Source organism: Trichosporon asahii (assembly GCF_000293215.1).
Source record: "Trichosporon asahii var. asahii CBS 2479 unplaced genomic scaffold scaffold00009, whole genome shotgun sequence".
In the NCBI taxonomy this organism is placed as follows: domain Eukaryota; kingdom Fungi; phylum Basidiomycota; class Tremellomycetes; order Trichosporonales; family Trichosporonaceae; genus Trichosporon; species Trichosporon asahii.
In genome coordinates this window covers 786,775-805,740 of record NW_014040915.1, presented here as the reverse complement: position 1 = coordinate 805,740, position 18,966 = coordinate 786,775, and the positions used below count along the sequence as shown (strand labels likewise).

The following is an 18,966-nucleotide window of genomic DNA, read 5'->3' as shown; positions in this document are numbered from 1 at the left end:
AGAACCAGTCCAACCAGAGCGGTGGCTGCTGTTAAACGGATCCGACGACGACGACGCGTGAAGGAAGTGGGATGTGCTCGGGATCCGTGCACTATACGCAAAAGCGCCGAGTGTACATGAAGGCAAAAGCGGAGCGCATGGTTGCCGACGTTTGGGCCTTCCCTTTCTCTGATTTCGATATGACAATGTTCCCGAGTAGACATCTCCTGGGTATTGCCCGGACACCGCGGCACTAAGACCCATAATTCCACCTCAACCCCACTCCACTTCCTTCCGGATGGAAGGCTTTCTTCTCTGCGTCTGTTTGGTTGTTTTTCTCTTTCTTATTATCGCGCCAAGTCGAGGCGATGTATTGTAGTGATACTGCGGGATGAAACATAGATTTATGGAATTGCCAAAAGACGAACATGCAAATACTGATGACATACTAAAACACAACTACTCTCTATGTATGTGGATGAATGGATTGTGAATGAGTGCGGGTGACGCTATCTAATCTATCTGCTGCCGAGGAAGCTAGTCAGACCATGCGCTCTTGATGCTCATGATTGCGGGCTCCCAGTTCTCTAGCCGTCCTCGTTCACTCTTCTCGATGACGTGCATGAGGCTCCCGTTCTCCTGTGCCATGTCGCGCACGCGCTGCTCGGCGTCGCACCAGAACAGCTTCCACGCGCCATTGTCGCCGCACGTCAAGCTCCCGTTACTGCGCTCAAAGTACCACTTGTTGACGGGGTTATTCGAGCGAGAGCGCCAGACCAGGTCCTTGCCCTCTCCCACACCCTTGAGCGAACCGATACTGGGGTTCATAGCGTCGAGGAGACCGAGACCGTACGTCTCGTCACGGAGCGCGACCCAGAGGAAATCGACGGTGCCGTCGCCCTGGTTCTCAGGGAGCACGGCAAACTTGTCGAGGTAGCAGATATCCCGATTGGGTCCCTCCTTCGTGACGATGGCGGCCGCGACATAGTCGCCAATGACGATGATGAAGTCGAGATCTTTCTCGAGGCGCGCCCAGTACTTGTCCTGGCTGAGCTTGCGGCCGAAGCTCCGCTCCAGCAGGCCCGTGAGGCGGTCCTTGTCGATCTCGTCGAGGTTGCGCACAATTTTGACGGGGAGGCCTTTCCGGATCAGCGTGGGCGTGTCGGGCGTGATGCGCCCTTCACTCTGCTCGAGGAGCGAGTGGGGGAGCGACGCAGAGTGCGCCGGCTTGTTCGTGATCAGGTTCGCGATGAGGGCGGCAGGCGAGCGATGCGACACGATGAGGGCACTAGCCCCTCGTGGCATGTGCGCCAGACACTCGTCGGCGAGGTTCAGGTTCGCGAGCGCTGTCGGATGCGTGTCGCGCCACTCCTCGCGCCAGGTGTTGGAGATGAACTCGAGCTCAGAGGCAAGGTTGATGCTGAGATGCGGCAGGCCGCTGCGCGCATACGACGGGATGCCGCCCTCCCTGTTGATGACCAGGAGACGCACCGGCGTCAGGTCCATGCCCTTCTTCTCCGCACCCTCGGGCGCGGGGGCGCTCATGCTCTCGGCCAGAGCGGCGAGGACGCGGTTCGCGTTGATGCGACGGGAGCGGCATCCGGTGTCCAGCGCGACGGGCATGAGGACGGGGATCTCGCCTTCCTCGACCGTACGCCTGATGTGGTCCAGACCTTCGGCTTCGACACGAACGGCGCCGTCCTCGCCCATGCGCGCCACGGTCGAGAGGATCGGACGGGCGGGAGCGCGCGCCCGCGTCAGCATGTCGACACACCGCTCAACATCGCGCAGCATCAGCGTCCGCTGCGCCTCGGCGGCATCCGCATCCTGACTCTCCGATGGCGGAACGTCGTCCCTGTCAATCACCACCACGGAGACGAGACCCATGCGCTGCAGGTACTGGATACCGCGGCAGACGGACTGGAGCTGGTGGTCTGTAAATGGCCCCTGGATCTTGACGAGCGCAGGTCGGCGCACGATCGGGTTCAGCAGCGAGCCGACTAGCGGGTTCGGCGCGGCCTCGGCTGTCTCGCTCGGGGCTGGGGGAGAGGGCGGTGTGTCGGGGGAGGTAGGCGGGGCGAAGCTGGCGATGTACGAGCGCGAGTCGCGCATGGAGGGGGACGCTTGCAGAATGCTCAGCACAAAGTCCTGTCGTCAGTCAGTCTGGGCAGGAAGGGCAGGCTCACGGCATCGCTCTGCCCGTGCTCGAGCTCCTGAACCGTCTTCGGGCCATGGTATGCTCGCACTGCTGAGGTTGAGCGGAGCACACGCAGTCCCGCCGAGCGGACCTGGCGGGCTCCACGGATGGCTGCGACGCTCATCGTGGAGGTCGGACGGTGTGAGGTGAAGGTGGTGGAAGTCGGGCGACGGAAGAGCTCAACAAGCGATAAGGGGCGGATAGGCGATAGGAGGGGGGGGGACGAGATGGACTCGGCCAGAAATAATAATCACGACTCGGCACGGCAACTCTTGAATTCCGGCCCGATACGGCCGTCACACGCCACTGCGCCGTAAAGTGGGCCCGCTTCCGCCAATGTCGCCAACGCCTATACGCTACGCGGCCCGACCTTAATCCCTCATCTGATTGTTCCTCTCCTCTGGAATCCAGTCCATGTGTGTGTCTGCTTGTGTGCGTCTTTTCCCATGTCCGTGTTTGTATCGGGTGGCGTTGGGCGTTGCCTGCCAGGTAGGGGGGCATGGAAGTTTTCATAAAAAACCTAACAGTAGTGAGGGGTTGTAATAGGAAGCTCTAATTGGATTTGATACAATGGCGGAGCGAAAGCGAAGACGTCCAAACGTTCGAACGGACTGATGCGGTTGGCAAGCCGTGTATGCGTCTAGAGGCGCCCACCACGGAGAGCGAGCACAAGGTGGATGGTGGTACCGGGCGTGATCTTGAAGTCCTGGACCGTCTTGTCGTCGCTCCTGCGTTGTCAGCTCGTGGATTTGTAGATGAACTGCGCCTTTGGCAACCTTCTGCTGCCAGCAAACAAAGACAACGGCGCGTGGAGCAACGTTTGGTCAATGGCTTGGCCAGCAACACCACTGCGGAACTTCAGGCGTCGTTTGATGGTCTCCGCCGGCTCACCAACACTCACATGGCCTTTCCACCGAAAATCAACCGCTGCTGAACAGGAGGGATACCGGCCTTCTCCTCGACGCTCTCCTTCACTTTCGAGATCTGAATGTCAGTTTGAGGCGTCATCCGCTTAAACTCACCTGCCACTCGGGCTGGACATCAATCTCGACCTAGACGCGTTAGCTGATTCATATATGACAGGGCAGGCACGTAGAGCCCGCATTGTCAGCCGCTTACCTCCTTTCCAGTCAGTGTCTGCGGTCAGCTCTGCTAGTCACGCGTGCTTGGCTGTCAGATCAACTTACGCGGACTTTGAGAATCATGGTGTGACTGTGCTGTGGGCTGAAGTCTGTGTCGGACGAGAAGTGTGAAAGGGTGGTTGATGGGTGAGGCCGATGACGCGAGGACGGAGGGGCCTCTCGATCGATCTGCATCCGCTGGTGGAGGTCGTCCACCTCATCTCTGGTGGCAAAAAGTCGGCACGCTGCGGCCATTCCTTCTCGTCTTCCTCGCAAGGTCAGCGTGTGCGCGCGCGCGCAGTCTGACTCACTTTCAACGATGACTCTCCTCTCTCACTTCTTCTTCTCATTCGCCATCACTTCGCCTGACAACACCAGACCATGAGCGTATCCAGGCCTCAGCGGCTCCGGTCGCCAACCAAGCCCCAGCGATCGACCTCCACCCGCCCATATCCGCCCCCGTCACATCAAACTGAACGGCGATACAACACGCGCCAGAGTGCAGCCCTCCAGCGGCAGGAAGATTCAGCTCACTCTAAAGTCCCAGGTACAACACGGCCAGCAGAGTTGCAAGATGGTGCGTTGGTGATCCCCGTTGCATACGCTGACGCACTCGCCAGTAGACCGCGCGGCGTCTTCCTCACTCTCTCCACTGTCAGCCCAGGACGGATTAGTCCCTCCCTCCTCGTCCCGACTGCCTTCCCTCGACCGAGAGCTGGAGCAACTAGCTTTCGGTAGTTCAGTCTCTCGCTCTACTCCTGCGTCGTTGCAGGACAGGCACCGCGTGTCCTGCTCCGTGCCCTCCAGCCAGCCCAACCCTCACCTTGATGACCTCTTCAACACTCCTCCTCTCGACGTAGGTCTGCACGGCCCGTTTATTTCAGAGCCTCTCGGAGGGGACAGCCTTCAGGAAGCACGCCTTGATGGCTCGTTTGAACCTCCGGCTGCACAGCCCAGACATGACTCGTTCTTCCTGGATAAGCCGTATCTGCCACGGACGGAGGAAGACAGCGCACGACCACGCGTGGACAGTGCACCCTCTGGTGCGCGTGAAATCGGTAATCACGTCTCTCCTCTGAACAGCCAGAAAGGAAATGGCAATCCATTTGCGCGACAGAGCTTCCTCCAAGGTCTCTTTGAGGAGTCGCAAGAAGACGAAGAGGCATCCGCCAGCAACCTCGCGCCTCTGTCCAGCCTCTTCACTATTGACGGGTGCTCGCTTCGCCGTCGGCGGAAACACCGCCACTCGCAAACACGGAGAGCCTCTAATCCAAACCTCGACAACTATCCACGTCTGACGTTTACCTCCGGCAGTACACCCTCCCCCTCGAAAAATGCTCCGTCGCGCAAACCGTAAGCAGATGCGGTACGTCACCGCTGACCCCAGTGCCACCAACAAACACGCGAAGACCTATGCCCGAAGGATCAGCCAGCTGAAGACCTTCCCTCCTCGCCTGAAGCCCATCAACCGCTCTGCTGTCAGGATCAAGAAAGAGAGCAGCAAAAGCAGCCAAACCAGGCAGGTCGAGATTCAGTTCCATCACGACGAGGCTGTCGAGCTATTATCGCAACTTAAGAAACGCCATCGACGCTCGCAGTCCAGCCATGGCAGCCAACGACCAGTACACTGGGCATTTCGCACCTTCCGAGAACAGAGATACCATCGAAACCCCGCCTTTACCGCCAACGCCCCGCGAGAGCACGACAGATCGTCCTCATAACGCGAAGACGCCTCGTCTTCACTTCGCGCGGACGGGCCCGAAAGCTGCCGCCCCTGCGACGAAGGCCGAAGGCCTTCCCGCACCCTCCAGGGTCCCTAACAGCTGTCCCTCGGAGCCATCATCACAGGCTACCCATAGCCTGGCCAGCCTCTGCGGCACAGCAAGTCTCAGACGCTACCAGCTGCCTCCTCCCCTATCCCTGCCAAGCGGACTGAGCACACCGCCGGCTCTGAATGTGGACCAGGAGATCGAAATGTGGGAGGAAGAAGAGAGGTGCATTCGAGAACGCGAGATGACACCGCCCGACGACATCCTGGACAACATGGCAAGCTGGGGAGACGTTCCTAACGATAATCAGCCTCGCGCCTCTCAGCAGCAGCAATCCGGACAGGACCGGACAAACCCCGCCACTCGACAAGTCCTCGGCGACATCACGTCCCAGTTTGCTCAGCCTCCGCCTCCATCAATGTCAGGCGTTGACCTGACAGCCCATCTCATGTCCTTGGTCGAGCGTCTGGAGCCTGCCAGAGGGACACCTCGTCGGCGCCGTCAAGGAGTTCGCGTCTGCGAGACTCAACAACCCCCACATCGCACTATCCGGTCCAGCTCATTCGCATCCAAAGATCCGGTCAGGCGCCGGACCCGCACGCAACCCGCCCCGTTGAGAAGGGAGGACAGCTCGCAAGTCTTGCTGCGGCCTCCAACTCAGCGAGAAAGAGGGCTGATCGATGCTTCCACGAGTGCGACCAAAGCAAATCGTGACATGGCTATCGAGGGTGCTCCACGTAGTGTAAGCTCGGCTCTCAGGTCGACTGCGCCACAGTTACCCCAAAATGATCGTTCTCGGGGAGCCGGCACCACCGGCGTATGGTCTGGTACGTCACCCCGCTGCAGACGAGTGCGTCGAGAGCTGCACTGACTGTGCAGAGTTCAAGCAGCCGTCACGACTGAACGCCACGCCTCCACCCGAACCCAGCGAGGTTGATGTCCGCCATGCCGAGCTTGCCGAGAAGTTCGCTTCATTCGCAGCCTACATCAAGCAGCATGAGGAGCGCGCCCCACCTCCTCCCGTGCTCGGAACTCGCGTACGCACTATGTCGCTCCGGAGCACCAAGTCGCTGGGACACTTGGACGGCCACGTGCTGGGTAACCGCTCGCTTCATGCCGCCACTCAAGGTCCCACACGGTGAGGACCAAGCTGGACATAGCATGTGCATAGAGAATGATGTGGCATCCAATGCTCATGCATCTCGACTCTGATATTCGTACAAACGCCCTTCCCAAGCTATATAAGACTAAGACTATCATTAAGTAATGTACGTGTACTCTAGAGACCGACCCAATAGTGTGTCCCGCCAGCGTTGTGCAGGACGGACTGTCCGATTTTGACGCGGCCGACATTTGGCGGCTGCTGCTCGTGGTTGGAGTGGTGCACCTGGCTCGTGACGGGGAGGTAGACCTCGGCGTTCCACTCGTACCACACGCGCTTCATCTTGTGATCGGTGAGACGCCAGATGTTGACCTCGAGCTCGGCGCCGGAGGGGAGGTACAGCGCCTCGCGCAGGGGGAAGAAGAGGGGGAACCACGAGAACATGTCGGGTGAGACGCGGTGGGCCGTGTCGGGGTGGATACTGAGGCCAATGTTGCCGTACAGGTGTGCCTCAAAGTATCCCGCAAAGCCATGACAGGAGGACGCGTGCGGAATGTGGAAGGTGAGCGTGGCGGAGCGCGTGTTGTGCGAGTTGGTGATTGGCAGCCCGTTCGCGCCGAGGATGAGGTCCCGCCGCGGATGCTCAAACTGCCAGCACTGCTGGATGCGCTCTCCACAGCGGCCAGACGCACCGCCCCCGTCGCCCGAGAGCAGGTTGACATTCTGCATCATGACGACATAGGGCACCTCTGCCGCGCCGTCCTTGCGGCTCATGACGTCCTGGTGCAATTTGGCGCTGGCCAATGGAGCAAGGTGCGCCGTGTAGCTTATGGGGATGCTGATGCCGTCCGGTTTCAGGAAACGCATGCCGCCGTCTATGCACTCGGGGGACAGCTCGTTGTCGCCAAACGAGCCCAGGAGCTCGGACACGAGAATGTCCGCGAGCTCGGGCACGGGGAGCTCGCGCATGTCGCCAAAGAGAATGTCGACGCTGTCGCCCCACTCGATCGCCTTGCGCTCCTGCAGCGTTGTGAAGGCGTTTGGGTTCTTCTCGACCGCGTACACGCGCGCAGGACGCTTGGCGCGCTCCAGCGCCGCCAGCGTGCAGGTCACGAGGGGGCCTCGGCCTGCGCCGGCAATGACAATGACGAGGTCGGCCATCAGCCCCGCCGCCTCGGCGACCGCAATCTTGTCAATGACAGCGAGGTAGATCGCCTCCTCGTACTGCGCATACTTGACTGGATCGCGCTCGAAGACGTCGTACGTCGCCGCCCCCAGGTCGTCCATCAGCGGCTGCAGCGGCGCCTGCAGGAAGTCGCCGTAGCCGCCCGCAACCTCTGCGGGCCCTTGCGGGCTGATCGTCGACGCGGGCGCGCCCTGCGACGTAATGTGCCGCACGTACTGGAGGTAGGCGTTGGGTCCGCCCGAGGGGTGTCGGTGCGTGTCCGTGTCGCTGAGGACGAGGGTGGGCGTTTGCCGCGTCAGGCCGCGCAGGAACGCCTGGCACGCCTTGCTCAGCACAGGGTAGCCCTTGGCGTTCGGGATGAAGCTCGAGGCCGGCAGCCAGATGTGCTTGACTGGCTCGGCGGCCCAGCGCGATAACGCACCCACACTCGGCGGCAGCGGCGTGCTCAGGTCCAGCAGCACGGTCAACCGCGGGTTGTAACCGCAGAGACTCCGGATCGCATCCCACATCTCCCACGTCGACGATGGGTCGCCTGCGAGTGCGCTGTGCGTCATGCTCTTCGAGCTGATGCCCGAGTTCTGGCTCGTCGTCGGCACGATGCGCGCGCCGGCCGCTCCGGTGCCGTTTGGCGCGCCGTTGCCGTTCGGGTTTGCGAGCTGCGTCAGCTGCGAAATGCTCAGCTGCGCCTGGTGGATGCTCGGCGGTCGCGAGGATAAGGATGAGATGCGCCGGTGATGTTGTGGCCGCGCGGGACCCTCGACCGCCGGCCCCGGCACCAGCTCCAGCGGGTCGGAGACTGGTATTCTGATCGCAATCTCCGTGAACGCACTCGGACCGCCCATTGCCAGCAGGCCCTGCACGGCGCGCGCGTACGACGGCAGCCATGCCCGGTTCGCCAATTGCGGCGCAGGCAGAACAAGCACCGGCAGCGCCAGGTAGAGCGCATGCTGCATCTCGGCACGGAGTCCCTGGTTGTCAGCGTTCTTTCTAACGACCCACCCGGCGACGGGCGCGGCGCCGGGAATTGAACTCTATTTGACTTGAGTTGTTTCGCGCAGGCTCGCAGAAACGTACCAGTTCAGAGTCGAAGCGGATGCCCTCGTCTGGCGAGTCGATCTCGAGCCACTCGCTCGCGAGGGCAATGACGCCCTGGCTCTCCTCGAGGCGTGTGATGTTGCATTCGTCGCGGTTCAGGCTCGGTTCTTTCCTCCACTCGTCCGCCTCGCGGTCGGTGTCGAGCCGTTGCGGCCATGGGCTGCTCGCACTATCCAAGCTGAGGCTGTCGTCGTCGTCGGCGGGGCGCAGACACAGGCGCTCCCACCGGTCCTGCCACAGGCCGTTTGTGAGGGGGACACAGACAGCATCATAGTCTGTCGCGGCGACGGTGTGCGCGATCAACTGCTGGAGCGGCGAGGGCGACGGGTGCGGCTGTGTCGGCAGCCCCGGCACCTCTTTCGGGACCACCGCGATCGGGAGGCGGGCCATGGCGCTGTGGGATGGCCGAGATGGAGGTGGATCGGTGTCGACAGTCGGACGAATGTGAGGTGGATTGGAGGGAAATTCGACGATCTGTTGACGTTTGGCGTTTGGCGCGGAAGCACTGAAATCAAGTGAACCCAAGAGCAGACGCGCGCACTAGCGGTCCCAGGCGCATCAGGAGCAGGCGAGCCAGTCAGCCAGCCGCCAGCCGTGCAGCCAGGCGAATGTGACCCTGGGGCGCCGGCTCGCACGCGTCAAGGTGGTAGGCGCGTGACAATTGCCGTTAGCGTCCGCTGGGCTGCGGACGCCTAACCCTACGGTCACGCGCGGGCCTATACTCCTTCGCAGGTGGCCGGGTCACGGGCCGGTCCGGCGATGTGCCCGCACCGCTGCACTGCATTCGATCTGGTCCCGCCAGTCTGAATGGAGTGCGGAGGTGCGGAGCAATGAGGGTCAGGGGGGAACGACGAATCTGGTGCTGGAATTGCATCATGTCGTTGGCTGTCGGTCTTCAGTCTCTGGTCTCTTCACCGAGATGAGCCAACAGCATCCGGAGACCGTGGCCGAGGCACGCAGACGAGGACTTTTGGGTTCCATTTGCAAGTTGCAAGTTGCAAGCGAAGAGAGAAAGAACCAAAGAATGCATCACCCGCTCCGCCGTCCCGGTCGCTTCCTATTCTGTGTCAGCCCCCGGCGTCGTCTCCACATCACTCTCTCCCTCTATCTATCTTCAAGTCGCCCACACTACCTGATAGCCGCCGCTCCTCTGTCACAAGTACTCAAGCTCGCACTTGTCCGCAGTCACCTCAGCAAGTCTTTACCTGCTAGAGATCGGTGGCGTCTTACCCTCGTACGCCCGCCATTGAGGTTGCCCCGGTTCACGCGATCACGAAATCGGTTGGCGCTGAACATTCTGCCACTAAAACACCGTTGACCCTGACGTAACCTCGGCAACGACTGGAGACTGCGCTCTCCTTTTCTGTACACATTTCCAGTCCACATTGTCTCCTCCACACTCCACTCCATCACCACCACCACCACCCCCTCAACTGCCGCCATCATGGGTCTCTCCAGGCAGGCGCGTATCATCACCCTTCTGGTGATCGATACCGCTTTCTTCTTCCTCGTGAGTTTCAACCAGCAACCATCTCGGTCGGAGTCGCACTCTCGAACGCCGCAGGGTCGGACGCCGAGGCTGGAGCCATCGAGATCATCACCTGAGAGCTTGGCGCTGACAAATCCCAGGAGCTCATCGTGGGCTATGCTGTCGGCTCGCTCGCCCTCGTCGCGGACTCGTTCCACATGCTCAAGTAAGCTCGATCGGTCTTGCCCGTAGCTGACCATCAGTGATGTTTTGTCGCTGGTTGTAGCGCTCTACACCATCGAACTTGCGACGTCGCCGGCGTCCAGTGCCAACTCTTACGGATGGCAGCGAGCAGAGGTCCTCGGTGCTCTTATCAACGGTGTTTTCCTGATCGCTCTTTGTGTCACCATCGGTCTCGAGGCGATCGGACGCTGCATTTCGCCGCCCGAGATCACCAACCCCAAGCTCATCGTGCTTGTCGGTTCGCTCGGTCTCGCGTCCAACATTGTTGGCCTCTTCCTCTTCCACGAGCATGGTCACTCCCACGGCGGTCACTCGCACGGCCCCATCGCCCTGCCCGAGGACGACGAGGAGGACGAGCAGACGACCACGACCGGCCCTAAGCGCGCACGTGCTGATTCGAGGAGCTCGTTGTACCAGCACCCGGCCGAAACCCGCGCTCAGATCATTGAGGCTGCCCGCCTGGGACAGAGCATTGACAACGACTCCTTCCTCGGCCGCTCGCCGCCCGTCCACGCCCGCATGCCCTCCATGAGCCGCCGCAGGACCCGCAACCGTGTCTCGCGCCTTTCCGGTGTTCCTGGTTCTAACGAGACCTTCGCCCCCAGCTCCGCTTCGGCCGTCGAGGTTCCGGCCGCCCCCAGTAACACTGATGGCGTCGCTGCGGCTTCCCCGGCTTCGTCGCCTGCTGACCTGACGTCTCCGCGCGCCTCGCAGCGCCCAGTTGACTCCACCGATAGCCCCCGGCACTCGCACGACATCAGCACTGCCGAGCGCGGTGGCGTTGATGCTCACGGCCACAGCCATGACGACGGACACGCCCACGACCATGGCGACGCCCACGACCACGGCGACGACAATGGTCACTCGCACGGCAAGGAGCTCGGCGGCCACGGTCACTCGCACGGCAACATGAACATGCACGGCGTCTTCCTGCACGTCCTCGGCGATGCCCTCGGCAATGTCGGTGTCATTGCCACCGGCCTCGTGATCTGGTTGTGAGTACCCGCAACAGTGAAGATTAGACCTCGTACTGATCCGTGCAGCTGCAAGGGCAAGTGGACCCTGTACTTTGACCCTGGTGTGTCGTTCCTCATCTGTATCATCATCTTCAACACGGCCATCCCTCTTGGTGAGTAGGCACTGAGAGCAGCTTCAAACTTGTTATCATAAGCTGACTGGCAGTCAAATCCGCGTCCATCATTCTGCTGCAGGGCGTGCCGAACCACGTGTCGCTCGAGGCGGTCCGCGAGTCGATCAAGATCATTCCCGGGGTTGTGTCAGTGCACGAGCTGCACGTCTGGCAGCTGTCCGAGACGACGACTGTGGCTTCGGTGCACGTCCTCATCCGGCCCGAGGCCGACTACATGGAGGTCGCGAACCAGATCCGCGAGGCGCTCCACGCCCAAGGCATCCACAGCGTCACGATCCAGCCCGAGTTTACGGATCACGACGAGCCCGAGGAGATTGCAGAGCAGAGCTGCATGATCCGCTGCCCGCCCGAGCTCTGCAACACGAACACGTGCTGCCCGCCGCAGCTCGAGAATGTCTCGGAGAACGATGGATCCGAGGCCGCCTCGGCCAACGGCAACGGGTCCTCGCACAACCACTAGAGCTGGCCATCTGGCCATCCCTACTCTAAACAAAGACAAGATATCAATTGACATGCGTGCTCACTGTACACTTTGGACCGTAGCTATCTATCACTCCAGTGCGTCGCTGTTCTCTGCCTCAGCGCCCTGAAACCCCCGATAGATGTGTATATTTGCTAGATGCATATAATTTGAAAACGGCACAGAGCCAGCGCGGTGCGCCGCCGCAAACCTATTGATGGGGATCCGAGAGAGAGAAAGAAAAGATGCGATGCGGTTGGGGGTGTGATTTGTGGGAGGGACTAGTCACTTTTTCTACGGCGAGCATTTCGCTTAGACGGCGCGCTGCCAGCGGCCCATGAGGGCGTTGAAGACAGCGAGGATGGTCCACTTGCGGTTCTCGGCCTCGGGGAAGACGACGGAGCGAGGCCCGTAGAAGACCTCGTCGTCGACCTCATCCTTGTGGCGGGGGAGGCAGTGCATGAACTTCCAGTCGGGCTTGGCGCCGGAGCGCTCAATGAGCGCGTTCGTCAGCTGGTAGCCCTTGAAGGCCTCGAGACGCTTGGCCGTCTCCTCCTCCTGACCCATCGAGATCCAGGTGTCGGTCACGACGAGGTCGGCGTCCTTGAGCGCGTCCTCGGGCTTGGTCGTGAGCTGGATCTTGCCCTCGGTGCCGGCGTCCTGGACGCGCTTCCAGACGACGGGGTCGATCTTGTTGTAGCCCTCGGGCGAGGCGATCGCGACCTCCATCCCGAGACGGGGGAGGGAGACGATGAACTCGTTCGACATGTTGTTCGTGTCGCCGACGTAGGAGAACTTCTTGCCGTTCAGGAGGGCGGGGATGTCGATCTCCTGCGCACGCTTGCGGACAACGGCGTAGGCGTTGCGCGCGCCCGCAATGTCCTCGGTCAGGTACGAGAGGTCGGGGTGGTACATCTCCACGAGGGTCAGGAGGTCGGCGAGGATCTGGGTGGGGTGGTACAGGTCGCTGAGGGCGTTGACGATGGGAACGGGCGAGTACTTGGCGAGCGTCTCGACCTCGTCGTGTCCCTTGACACGGGCCATGATGCCATCAACCATGCTGCCGACAACGGTAGCGGTGTCACGGAGGCTCTCGTTCACGCCGAGCTGGATGTCCTGCGAGCCAAGGAACATGGCATGTCCGCCGAGCATGGCGACCGAGGTCTCGGACGCGACACGGGTACGGGTCGAGCGCTTGCTGAACATGAGCGCAACGGTGCGGTCCTGCAGCGAGTTGGGCACCTCGGTGTTGCCCCACTTCTTCGCGACGACCTTGAACGCAAGCGCAGACTTGACCAGGTCCGCAATCTCCTCGGCGCTGTAGTCGGCCAGCGTCAGGAGGTGAGGCGGGCCGCGCTGCTGGCGCGTGGCCAGGAACTCGGCCTGGCGCTCACGGCGCTGGTCACGGACCTCGGAGGGCGAGAGGCGGGCATTCTGGGCAGAAGCGCCGGCACCCTGCTGGTTGTAAGCGCGGGGACGCTGAGGGCGACGGTCACCAGCCTCAGCGCGGACGGTCGGGCGGTCCCAGGTCTGGTGGCGGTCGTTGCAGCGGATCGACGAGGTCGAGAGGGCACGAACGGCGGGCGCAGCGGCCTGGGCCGCGCGCGCAGGGGCGGAGCGAAGAGCAAGCATTCTAAAAAATCGAGAAGGGGAAGGAGGTGATGCTCGCGATCTTGGCCGAGTTTTATGACGCTCCGGACTCATGCAGGCAGCGACAGTCCGAATCGCTGAAACCTCCTCACCCGACTCGGATGGGTGGGCACACGTAATAAAATTAGCGGTGATAAGCGATCCCGGCCAAAAGTCGAGTCTCGCATGAGTAGTCCGGTCGTCGCGAGTTGAGTACTCCGTTCGACTCATTCATACCCTTGCTTACATTCACGAACCTCCCGGAGCGACACATCTACGAGTCGAGCCACGAAAACCACTATGTTCCCGACACTCGCCCGTATGAACGCCGCCGCGCCCGGCGCCAAGACGCACTACCTCATCCGCCTTGTCCGTTCCCCCATCGGTCTCCCCGCGCGCTCAAAGGCCAACCTCGAGGCTCTCGGCCTTTACCGTCTGCACCAGAAGGTGCTTCAGAAGCACGACGTGACCGCCGCCGGAAAGATCCTCAAGGTCAAGGAGCTTGTTGTCGTTGAGAACGTCGAGTACGAGGAGGGCCTCAAGGCGCTCGCCAGGAGACGGCCCGAGGGCTCCGGTGTCGAGGTCATCGGCAAGTACTAGACATCTCGCCAGGATATCGTAAAGTTAGGACCGATCGGGCGGTGGAGGGAGACGAGGAAGGCCACAGCAGCAGAGTTCATCGATTAGGAGGTACGTCTTGCGCCCCGATCACAGGGTGGCTTTCGCGCTAACACACGCAGTAACATCATTGTTTTAGACACATGCACTGCATCATTTCTCAACACAAGCATGCATTGATACTGACCATACCATCGCCATCGACGATCGAGGAGTCTTGAGGAGGGCACAGCAGGGAACATGAACATCGTGCCCTTCACTTGCTGGAAAAAAGCGAGAGCCTTTGTGTATATAGATACGTGGGGCGCGCCGATCCGCACGTGGAATCCACTAACCTGAAAATCGGGGGAAATCGTCTAGTGGTAAGACACAGACTTTGCATCTACAGTGCAACATGTCTGCAACCGGTGTTCGATTCACCGTTTCTCCAACTTTTTCAACTTACACTTGCAATTCTCTCTTCTTGCGCTTTTGAATGGCGAGTGTGCATGCATTTACTGTCGAGTTCTTGTCAAACGGAGTGAGTGTCGCAGCATGCACTAGATATCTCTGTCTCAGTTAAGTTTAGGGCGCAGTGCGGAGGTCGTGGGGGCGCAATGAGGAGGACGTTTGGGTGGCAACGGGGCCAAAATTACATTGGTTGACGCGACTGACATTTGTTTTGACGCGTCGTCTGGCCAACATTACATTTCTCAACTGACCACCGTTCACCACCGTCATGGACGACTACGACGACTCGAGCGCACTGCTCGACGACATCTTTGCGTCCGTTGACGCGGCCGAGAACCCGGACGTAGTGGCGAACTCATGCGATGAAGAAAGCGACCTCGACGAGCCGAAGGAGCTTCCTCCGACGCAGACGGTGCCGGCGATAACCGTCGCGGCTCACGCGCGCTTCGCAGGCGTTCCGAAAGGAACACCACTCCGCCGACCACTCGGACCAGCGACAACGACCAGAAGTCCCGCCTTATTGAGGACGCCTGTCAGCGCTCAGCGTGCGCCGCCGCCAACGAGCTTAGGCGGCGGCGGGGATTATGAATATTGGATGGTACAATGGTGAGCTACCGGGACAGAGCGATGGGAGCTAACTGTGTAGGAGGAAGCCGCAACAGCGAAAGGTGAGCATTACTAATGGCTCTTCCAGCTAACCATTAGCACAGTGAGTTATATCTGTCAATGTATGCAAGGCTAACTGGCGCAGAGACGTGGGACGGCGATGCCTTCCTGAGGATTTTCGGCCAGAGGGCATCACTGTACTCGGAGGAAGGCAAATTGTGGGTGTCTTAACAGCGATTCGTTGACTGACTCCCAGTCTAGGCTCTTCCTTATTTGCGAAAGGTCGACCGTCACCAGGGATGGAGTTCAAGCTCAACGGCCTTGATTGTGAAGTCGACCGTCCCAGCTCAAGGGAAGAGTGAGGATCCACAGTGGGCTGGCCAACTGATCACAGGTTCGACAAGACAATCGGCGGTACTGGTAGAAGCGGTCCAGCTGAAGACGAAACGCCTAAGAAGACACCCGTCACCATCGCGCGCGCGCCTCGACCCGCTTTCAAGTCACCCCTCTTAGAACGCCCATACTCAGTTCCGATTCAAAGCTCGCGGCTGCGCGGCAACTCGCAGTCTTCCGAACCACCAACCTCATCCCCTGCCGTGGGGCCGTCAACTCCTCACTCTGCCACGCCGAAAGCGGTCGACCGTGGCTCGTCGCACTCGAAGCCTGCAGCGGCACCCAAACCTGTGGCCCCATCCTCACGCCCCAGAGCCACGGCCAAGACATCACCAAAGAAGAAGTTGCATGTTGGCAGTGCGACATCGGGGAAGGACATCGAGGCATGGGGAGGAGCGTTACACGACCCGAATGCTCCTGGTGCAGTTGTCATGGAGCGGCCGCCTGCAGAAGAGGCAGAACAGAGGTGAGTAGGGTGATACTCTCGCAAAGGCTAACTGAAGGGGGACGACAATCAATGACGTTGTTCTGGATCCAATGCTGTCGAAGAGAATGCGAGAGCACCAAAAGGAGGGCGTCAAGGTTCGTCTCCGGCTATGTCAACACTAACTCCAGTTCATGTACCGCTGCGTGATGGGGATGACTGGATCGGGAGCGAACGGCTGCATTCTCGCGGACGAAATGGGTCTCGGCAAGACACTGCAGACCATCGCGCTGATACACACGCTGTGCAGTAAGCTTCAATAATGGCGTTATCAGCTGACGGATCAGGGCAGTCTCCGTTCCTCAATGAGAGCCAAGTGTTCGTGGCGACCTTGCCGTAATAGCTGACGCTGCAGGATCGGTCGAGCGCTCGTAGTCTGTCCAGCCACTCTGATCAACAACTGGAAGAAGGAGTTCACAAAATGGTGAGCAAAACCATGGAAGCCACTGACCATTAGGGCAGGGCCAGCATTCAGAGTATTAGCCATGGACGAGAAGAACGACGCAAAGATCACTAACTTTGTAGGTACAGACGAAAACAGCTTTGCTAACAGCAGACACACAATCGTGGCGTCCATGTTCTGATCATCAGCTATGAGAGGGTGAGTGGAGAGGCTTGACCGCGCTGACCCCATACAGCTTCGCAATGAGATGTACGTCCTACTGAGGCTCCTCGCCACTGACGTTCCAGCAAACAACTCCAAGCCTGTCAGCCCAAGATCGACCTCATCGTGTGCGATGAAGGACATCGCCTAAAGAAGTCTGGCGGCAGCAAGACTTCACGGATGTTTGATGAGCTTCACACGAGCCGGCGGATCAGTGAGCCTCGCACATCAAATGGGGTGCTGACGACAGTTTTGTCCGGCACTCCAGTCCAGAACGACCTCGGCGAGTACTGGGCCATGGCGAACTTCGTTTGCCCAGGCATCATGGGAACGTACTCTCAGTTCCAAAAACAGTACGAGAACCCGATCGTCAGAGCTCGCGCGACAAGCTGCACACAGGCGGTCGCGGAGAAGGGCAGACTACTGTCCAAAGAGGTAGGTCAGCTGTGTGTGGACCATGAGCTGACCGCAGTTGAGGGACCTCTCCCTCGAGTTCCTTCTCCGTCGTACTGCTGACGTTCTCACCAATTACCTGCCCACGAAAACTGAGTACGTGGTCTTCGTCGCTCCCACACAAGCCCAGCTAGAAGTGTACCACAAACTCCTCGGTAGTGCGAAGATGGGAACTATGATACGCCAGTTCCTCCCAATGAGTGAGTGTTGTAGTACTGAGGTTGACTGACGCTGCAGTTGCTGCTCTGAAGAAGGTTGCGAACTCACCAGCGGTAAGAAAGCTGTGGCGCGTGAAGAAGCTAAACGTTACAGCTCCTTCATAGCAAGAAGGACGACGAGGAGGATTTAGACGAGTCTGAGCTGAACATGAGCGTTGCCCTCTCAACGGTTCCTAGGAGCCGCAAGCTCGACATCTCGCTGAGCGGTGAGTGCGCTGCACAGGTGTTGACTGACGCGGTAGGCAAGCTGATGGCTCTTGACCGGATTTTGAAGCTCGTGCATGCCACGCGAGATGAGAAGGTAGTCGTGGTATCAAGCTGGACCGCGACCTTGGACATGATTGAGGAGCTCTGCAATATGCGCAAATACCGGGCAAGGCGTCTCGATGGCAGCACACCGCAGAAGCAGCGCCAGGAGCTTGTTGACTCATTCAACCGGGAGTCCAGATTAGCCAGCATGGTATTTCTGCTGAGCACCAAGGCGGGCGGAGCCGGCATCAACCTGATCGGAGCCTCGAGGCTCGTGCTCTTCGACAGCGATTGGTAAGTAGCTCCTCATGCGAGAGTTGACGGAAAGGAACCCAGCACACGATCTGCAGGCCATGGGTCGCATCCACCGGTAAATTGTTCGAGTGAGACTCCTTCTAACGACCAGTGATGGCCAGAAGAAGCAGGTGTACATCTATCGTCTGCTTACCGCGAACACGATCGACGAGAAGATCTACCAGCGACAGCTGACGAAGGTGGGACTGTCGGAGCAGATGATGGGCCAGGGTGTCGCGACCGGCGGGAAAGATTCGAAGGACTGTACGTTGACATGTCGGATTTCACTGACTCAAGCGTTCTCAACTGAGGAGCTCCGTGACATCTTCACCTTCCGGACATTGACGGGCGGGTGTCAAACTCGTATGTTTCTCGCTGATTGGTAGCAAACTGACACTCGCAGATGACCTGCTCGAGTGTAACTGTCAGGGGAAGGGCACCGTCGAACAGAGACGCGACTCTGCGAGCACCATCATGGCCGAGGACTCCGAGGACAGCGATGATGATCCCATGGAGAGGTCCTTCGTCATGGCGAGTCAGTACGACGGCGCGAGTGAGCGGCGCAAGGTGAGTATCGATATCAAGGACCAAGCTGACGATGCAGGAGGCACGAGCCCAGAGGGCGAAGCTTGCCGCGCTCAAGGAGTGGTCGCACGTCAACGCGCTGGACTATCAGTGTTTCAAGCACCTAAAAGACACGCTGCTGCACAACGATCTCAGCGAGCGAGCCACGGCTCTGCCCAAGATCATCCCGAGCGTGACCATTCCCGCTAACGGCGATGCGGCGGATGATCCCCCTCCCCGTAAGAAGACTCGTCGTGTTATCAGTGACTCGGAAGGCAGCGACACGGAGCCGATCATCGCGGACAACGACGGCGCCAACGACAGTTTCAACGAGGACGAGGATGGCGGACGCGACTTACCGCCGATTGTCAAAGTCGAGGGCGATATCACCGACGTCAGCGACGATGAGGACCCGCCCCGCCCTTCACTGCGTGTCAAGGTTGAGAACGGGGCATCGCGGGAGGGCAGCGTCGCCTCTGCCGGTCGCAAACGCCGCGCCGACTCGACTGAGTCCGGAAACGCGATCGAGACGTATGACCTGCGGGAGCTCGCGGATCAAGGACACGGCGGACGAGTCCTGTTTGTGTTCGAGAAGGTCGCAAAGCCGCAGTACGGCTGAGCGCTGGGTCAGAAT

At 60.0% G+C, this 18,966-nt stretch overlaps 7 protein-coding genes and 1 non-coding gene across 8 annotated transcripts; 5 read left to right on the top strand and 3 right to left on the bottom strand.

Moving 5' to 3' along the window:
• Positions 1-516: 516 nt before the first annotated feature.
• A1Q1_07081 (amino-acid N-acetyltransferase) lies at positions 517-2,300 on the bottom strand (the record flags this gene model as incomplete). Its single annotated transcript, XM_014327330.1, has 2 exons — positions 517-2,127; positions 2,166-2,300. 2 exons carry the CDS (start codon positions 2,298-2,300, stop codon positions 517-519), a joined length of 1,746 nt encoding a protein of 581 aa, XP_014182805.1.
• Positions 2,301-3,678: 1,378 nt separating this feature from the next.
• A1Q1_07080 (uncharacterized protein) lies at positions 3,679-6,208 on the top strand (the record flags this gene model as incomplete). The annotated part of the gene is made up of 4 exons (XM_014327329.1): positions 3,679-3,874; positions 3,921-4,650; positions 4,875-5,893; positions 5,946-6,208. 4 exons carry the CDS (start codon positions 3,679-3,681, stop codon positions 6,206-6,208), a joined length of 2,208 nt encoding a protein of 735 aa, XP_014182804.1.
• Positions 6,209-6,345: 137 nt separating this feature from the next.
• A1Q1_07079 (uncharacterized protein) lies at positions 6,346-8,839 on the bottom strand (the record flags this gene model as incomplete). The annotated part of the gene is made up of 4 exons (XM_014327328.1): positions 6,346-7,717; positions 7,776-8,150; positions 8,228-8,385; positions 8,429-8,839. 4 exons carry the CDS (start codon positions 8,837-8,839, stop codon positions 6,346-6,348), a joined length of 2,316 nt encoding a protein of 771 aa, XP_014182803.1.
• A 1,255-nt stretch (positions 8,840-10,094) lies between these two features.
• A1Q1_07078 (uncharacterized protein) lies at positions 10,095-11,770 on the top strand (the record flags this gene model as incomplete). The annotated part of the gene is made up of 4 exons (XM_014327327.1): positions 10,095-10,143; positions 10,204-11,155; positions 11,204-11,289; positions 11,343-11,770. 4 exons carry the CDS (start codon positions 10,095-10,097, stop codon positions 11,768-11,770), a joined length of 1,515 nt encoding a protein of 504 aa, XP_014182802.1.
• Positions 11,771-12,082: 312 nt separating this feature from the next.
• Positions 12,083-13,402, bottom strand: A1Q1_07077 (ornithine carbamoyltransferase; the record flags this gene model as incomplete). Its single annotated transcript, XM_014327326.1, has 1 exon — positions 12,083-13,402. The coding sequence occupies one exon, from the start codon at positions 13,400-13,402 to the stop codon at positions 12,083-12,085; it is 1,320 nt and encodes a 439-aa protein (XP_014182801.1).
• A 297-nt stretch (positions 13,403-13,699) lies between these two features.
• Positions 13,700-13,999, top strand: A1Q1_07076 (uncharacterized protein; the record flags this gene model as incomplete). Its single annotated transcript, XM_014327325.1, has 1 exon — positions 13,700-13,999. The coding sequence occupies one exon, from the start codon at positions 13,700-13,702 to the stop codon at positions 13,997-13,999; it is 300 nt and encodes a 99-aa protein (XP_014182800.1).
• A 363-nt stretch (positions 14,000-14,362) lies between these two features.
• Positions 14,363-14,447, top strand: A1Q1_t199. The gene has a single exon. It is a non-coding gene; the product is annotated as a tRNA-Ala (tRNA).
• A 288-nt stretch (positions 14,448-14,735) lies between these two features.
• A1Q1_07075 (uncharacterized protein) lies at positions 14,736-18,951 on the top strand (the record flags this gene model as incomplete). The annotated part of the gene is made up of 12 exons (XM_014327324.1): positions 14,736-15,073; positions 15,178-15,291; positions 15,468-15,932; positions 16,306-16,374; positions 16,589-16,602; positions 16,655-16,989; positions 17,167-17,207; positions 17,259-17,279; positions 17,331-17,768; positions 17,881-18,032; positions 18,172-18,335; positions 18,373-18,951. The coding sequence occupies 12 exons, from the start codon at positions 14,736-14,738 to the stop codon at positions 18,949-18,951; spliced, it is 2,730 nt and encodes a 909-aa protein (XP_014182799.1).
• Between the last annotated feature and the right edge of the window lie 15 nt (positions 18,952-18,966).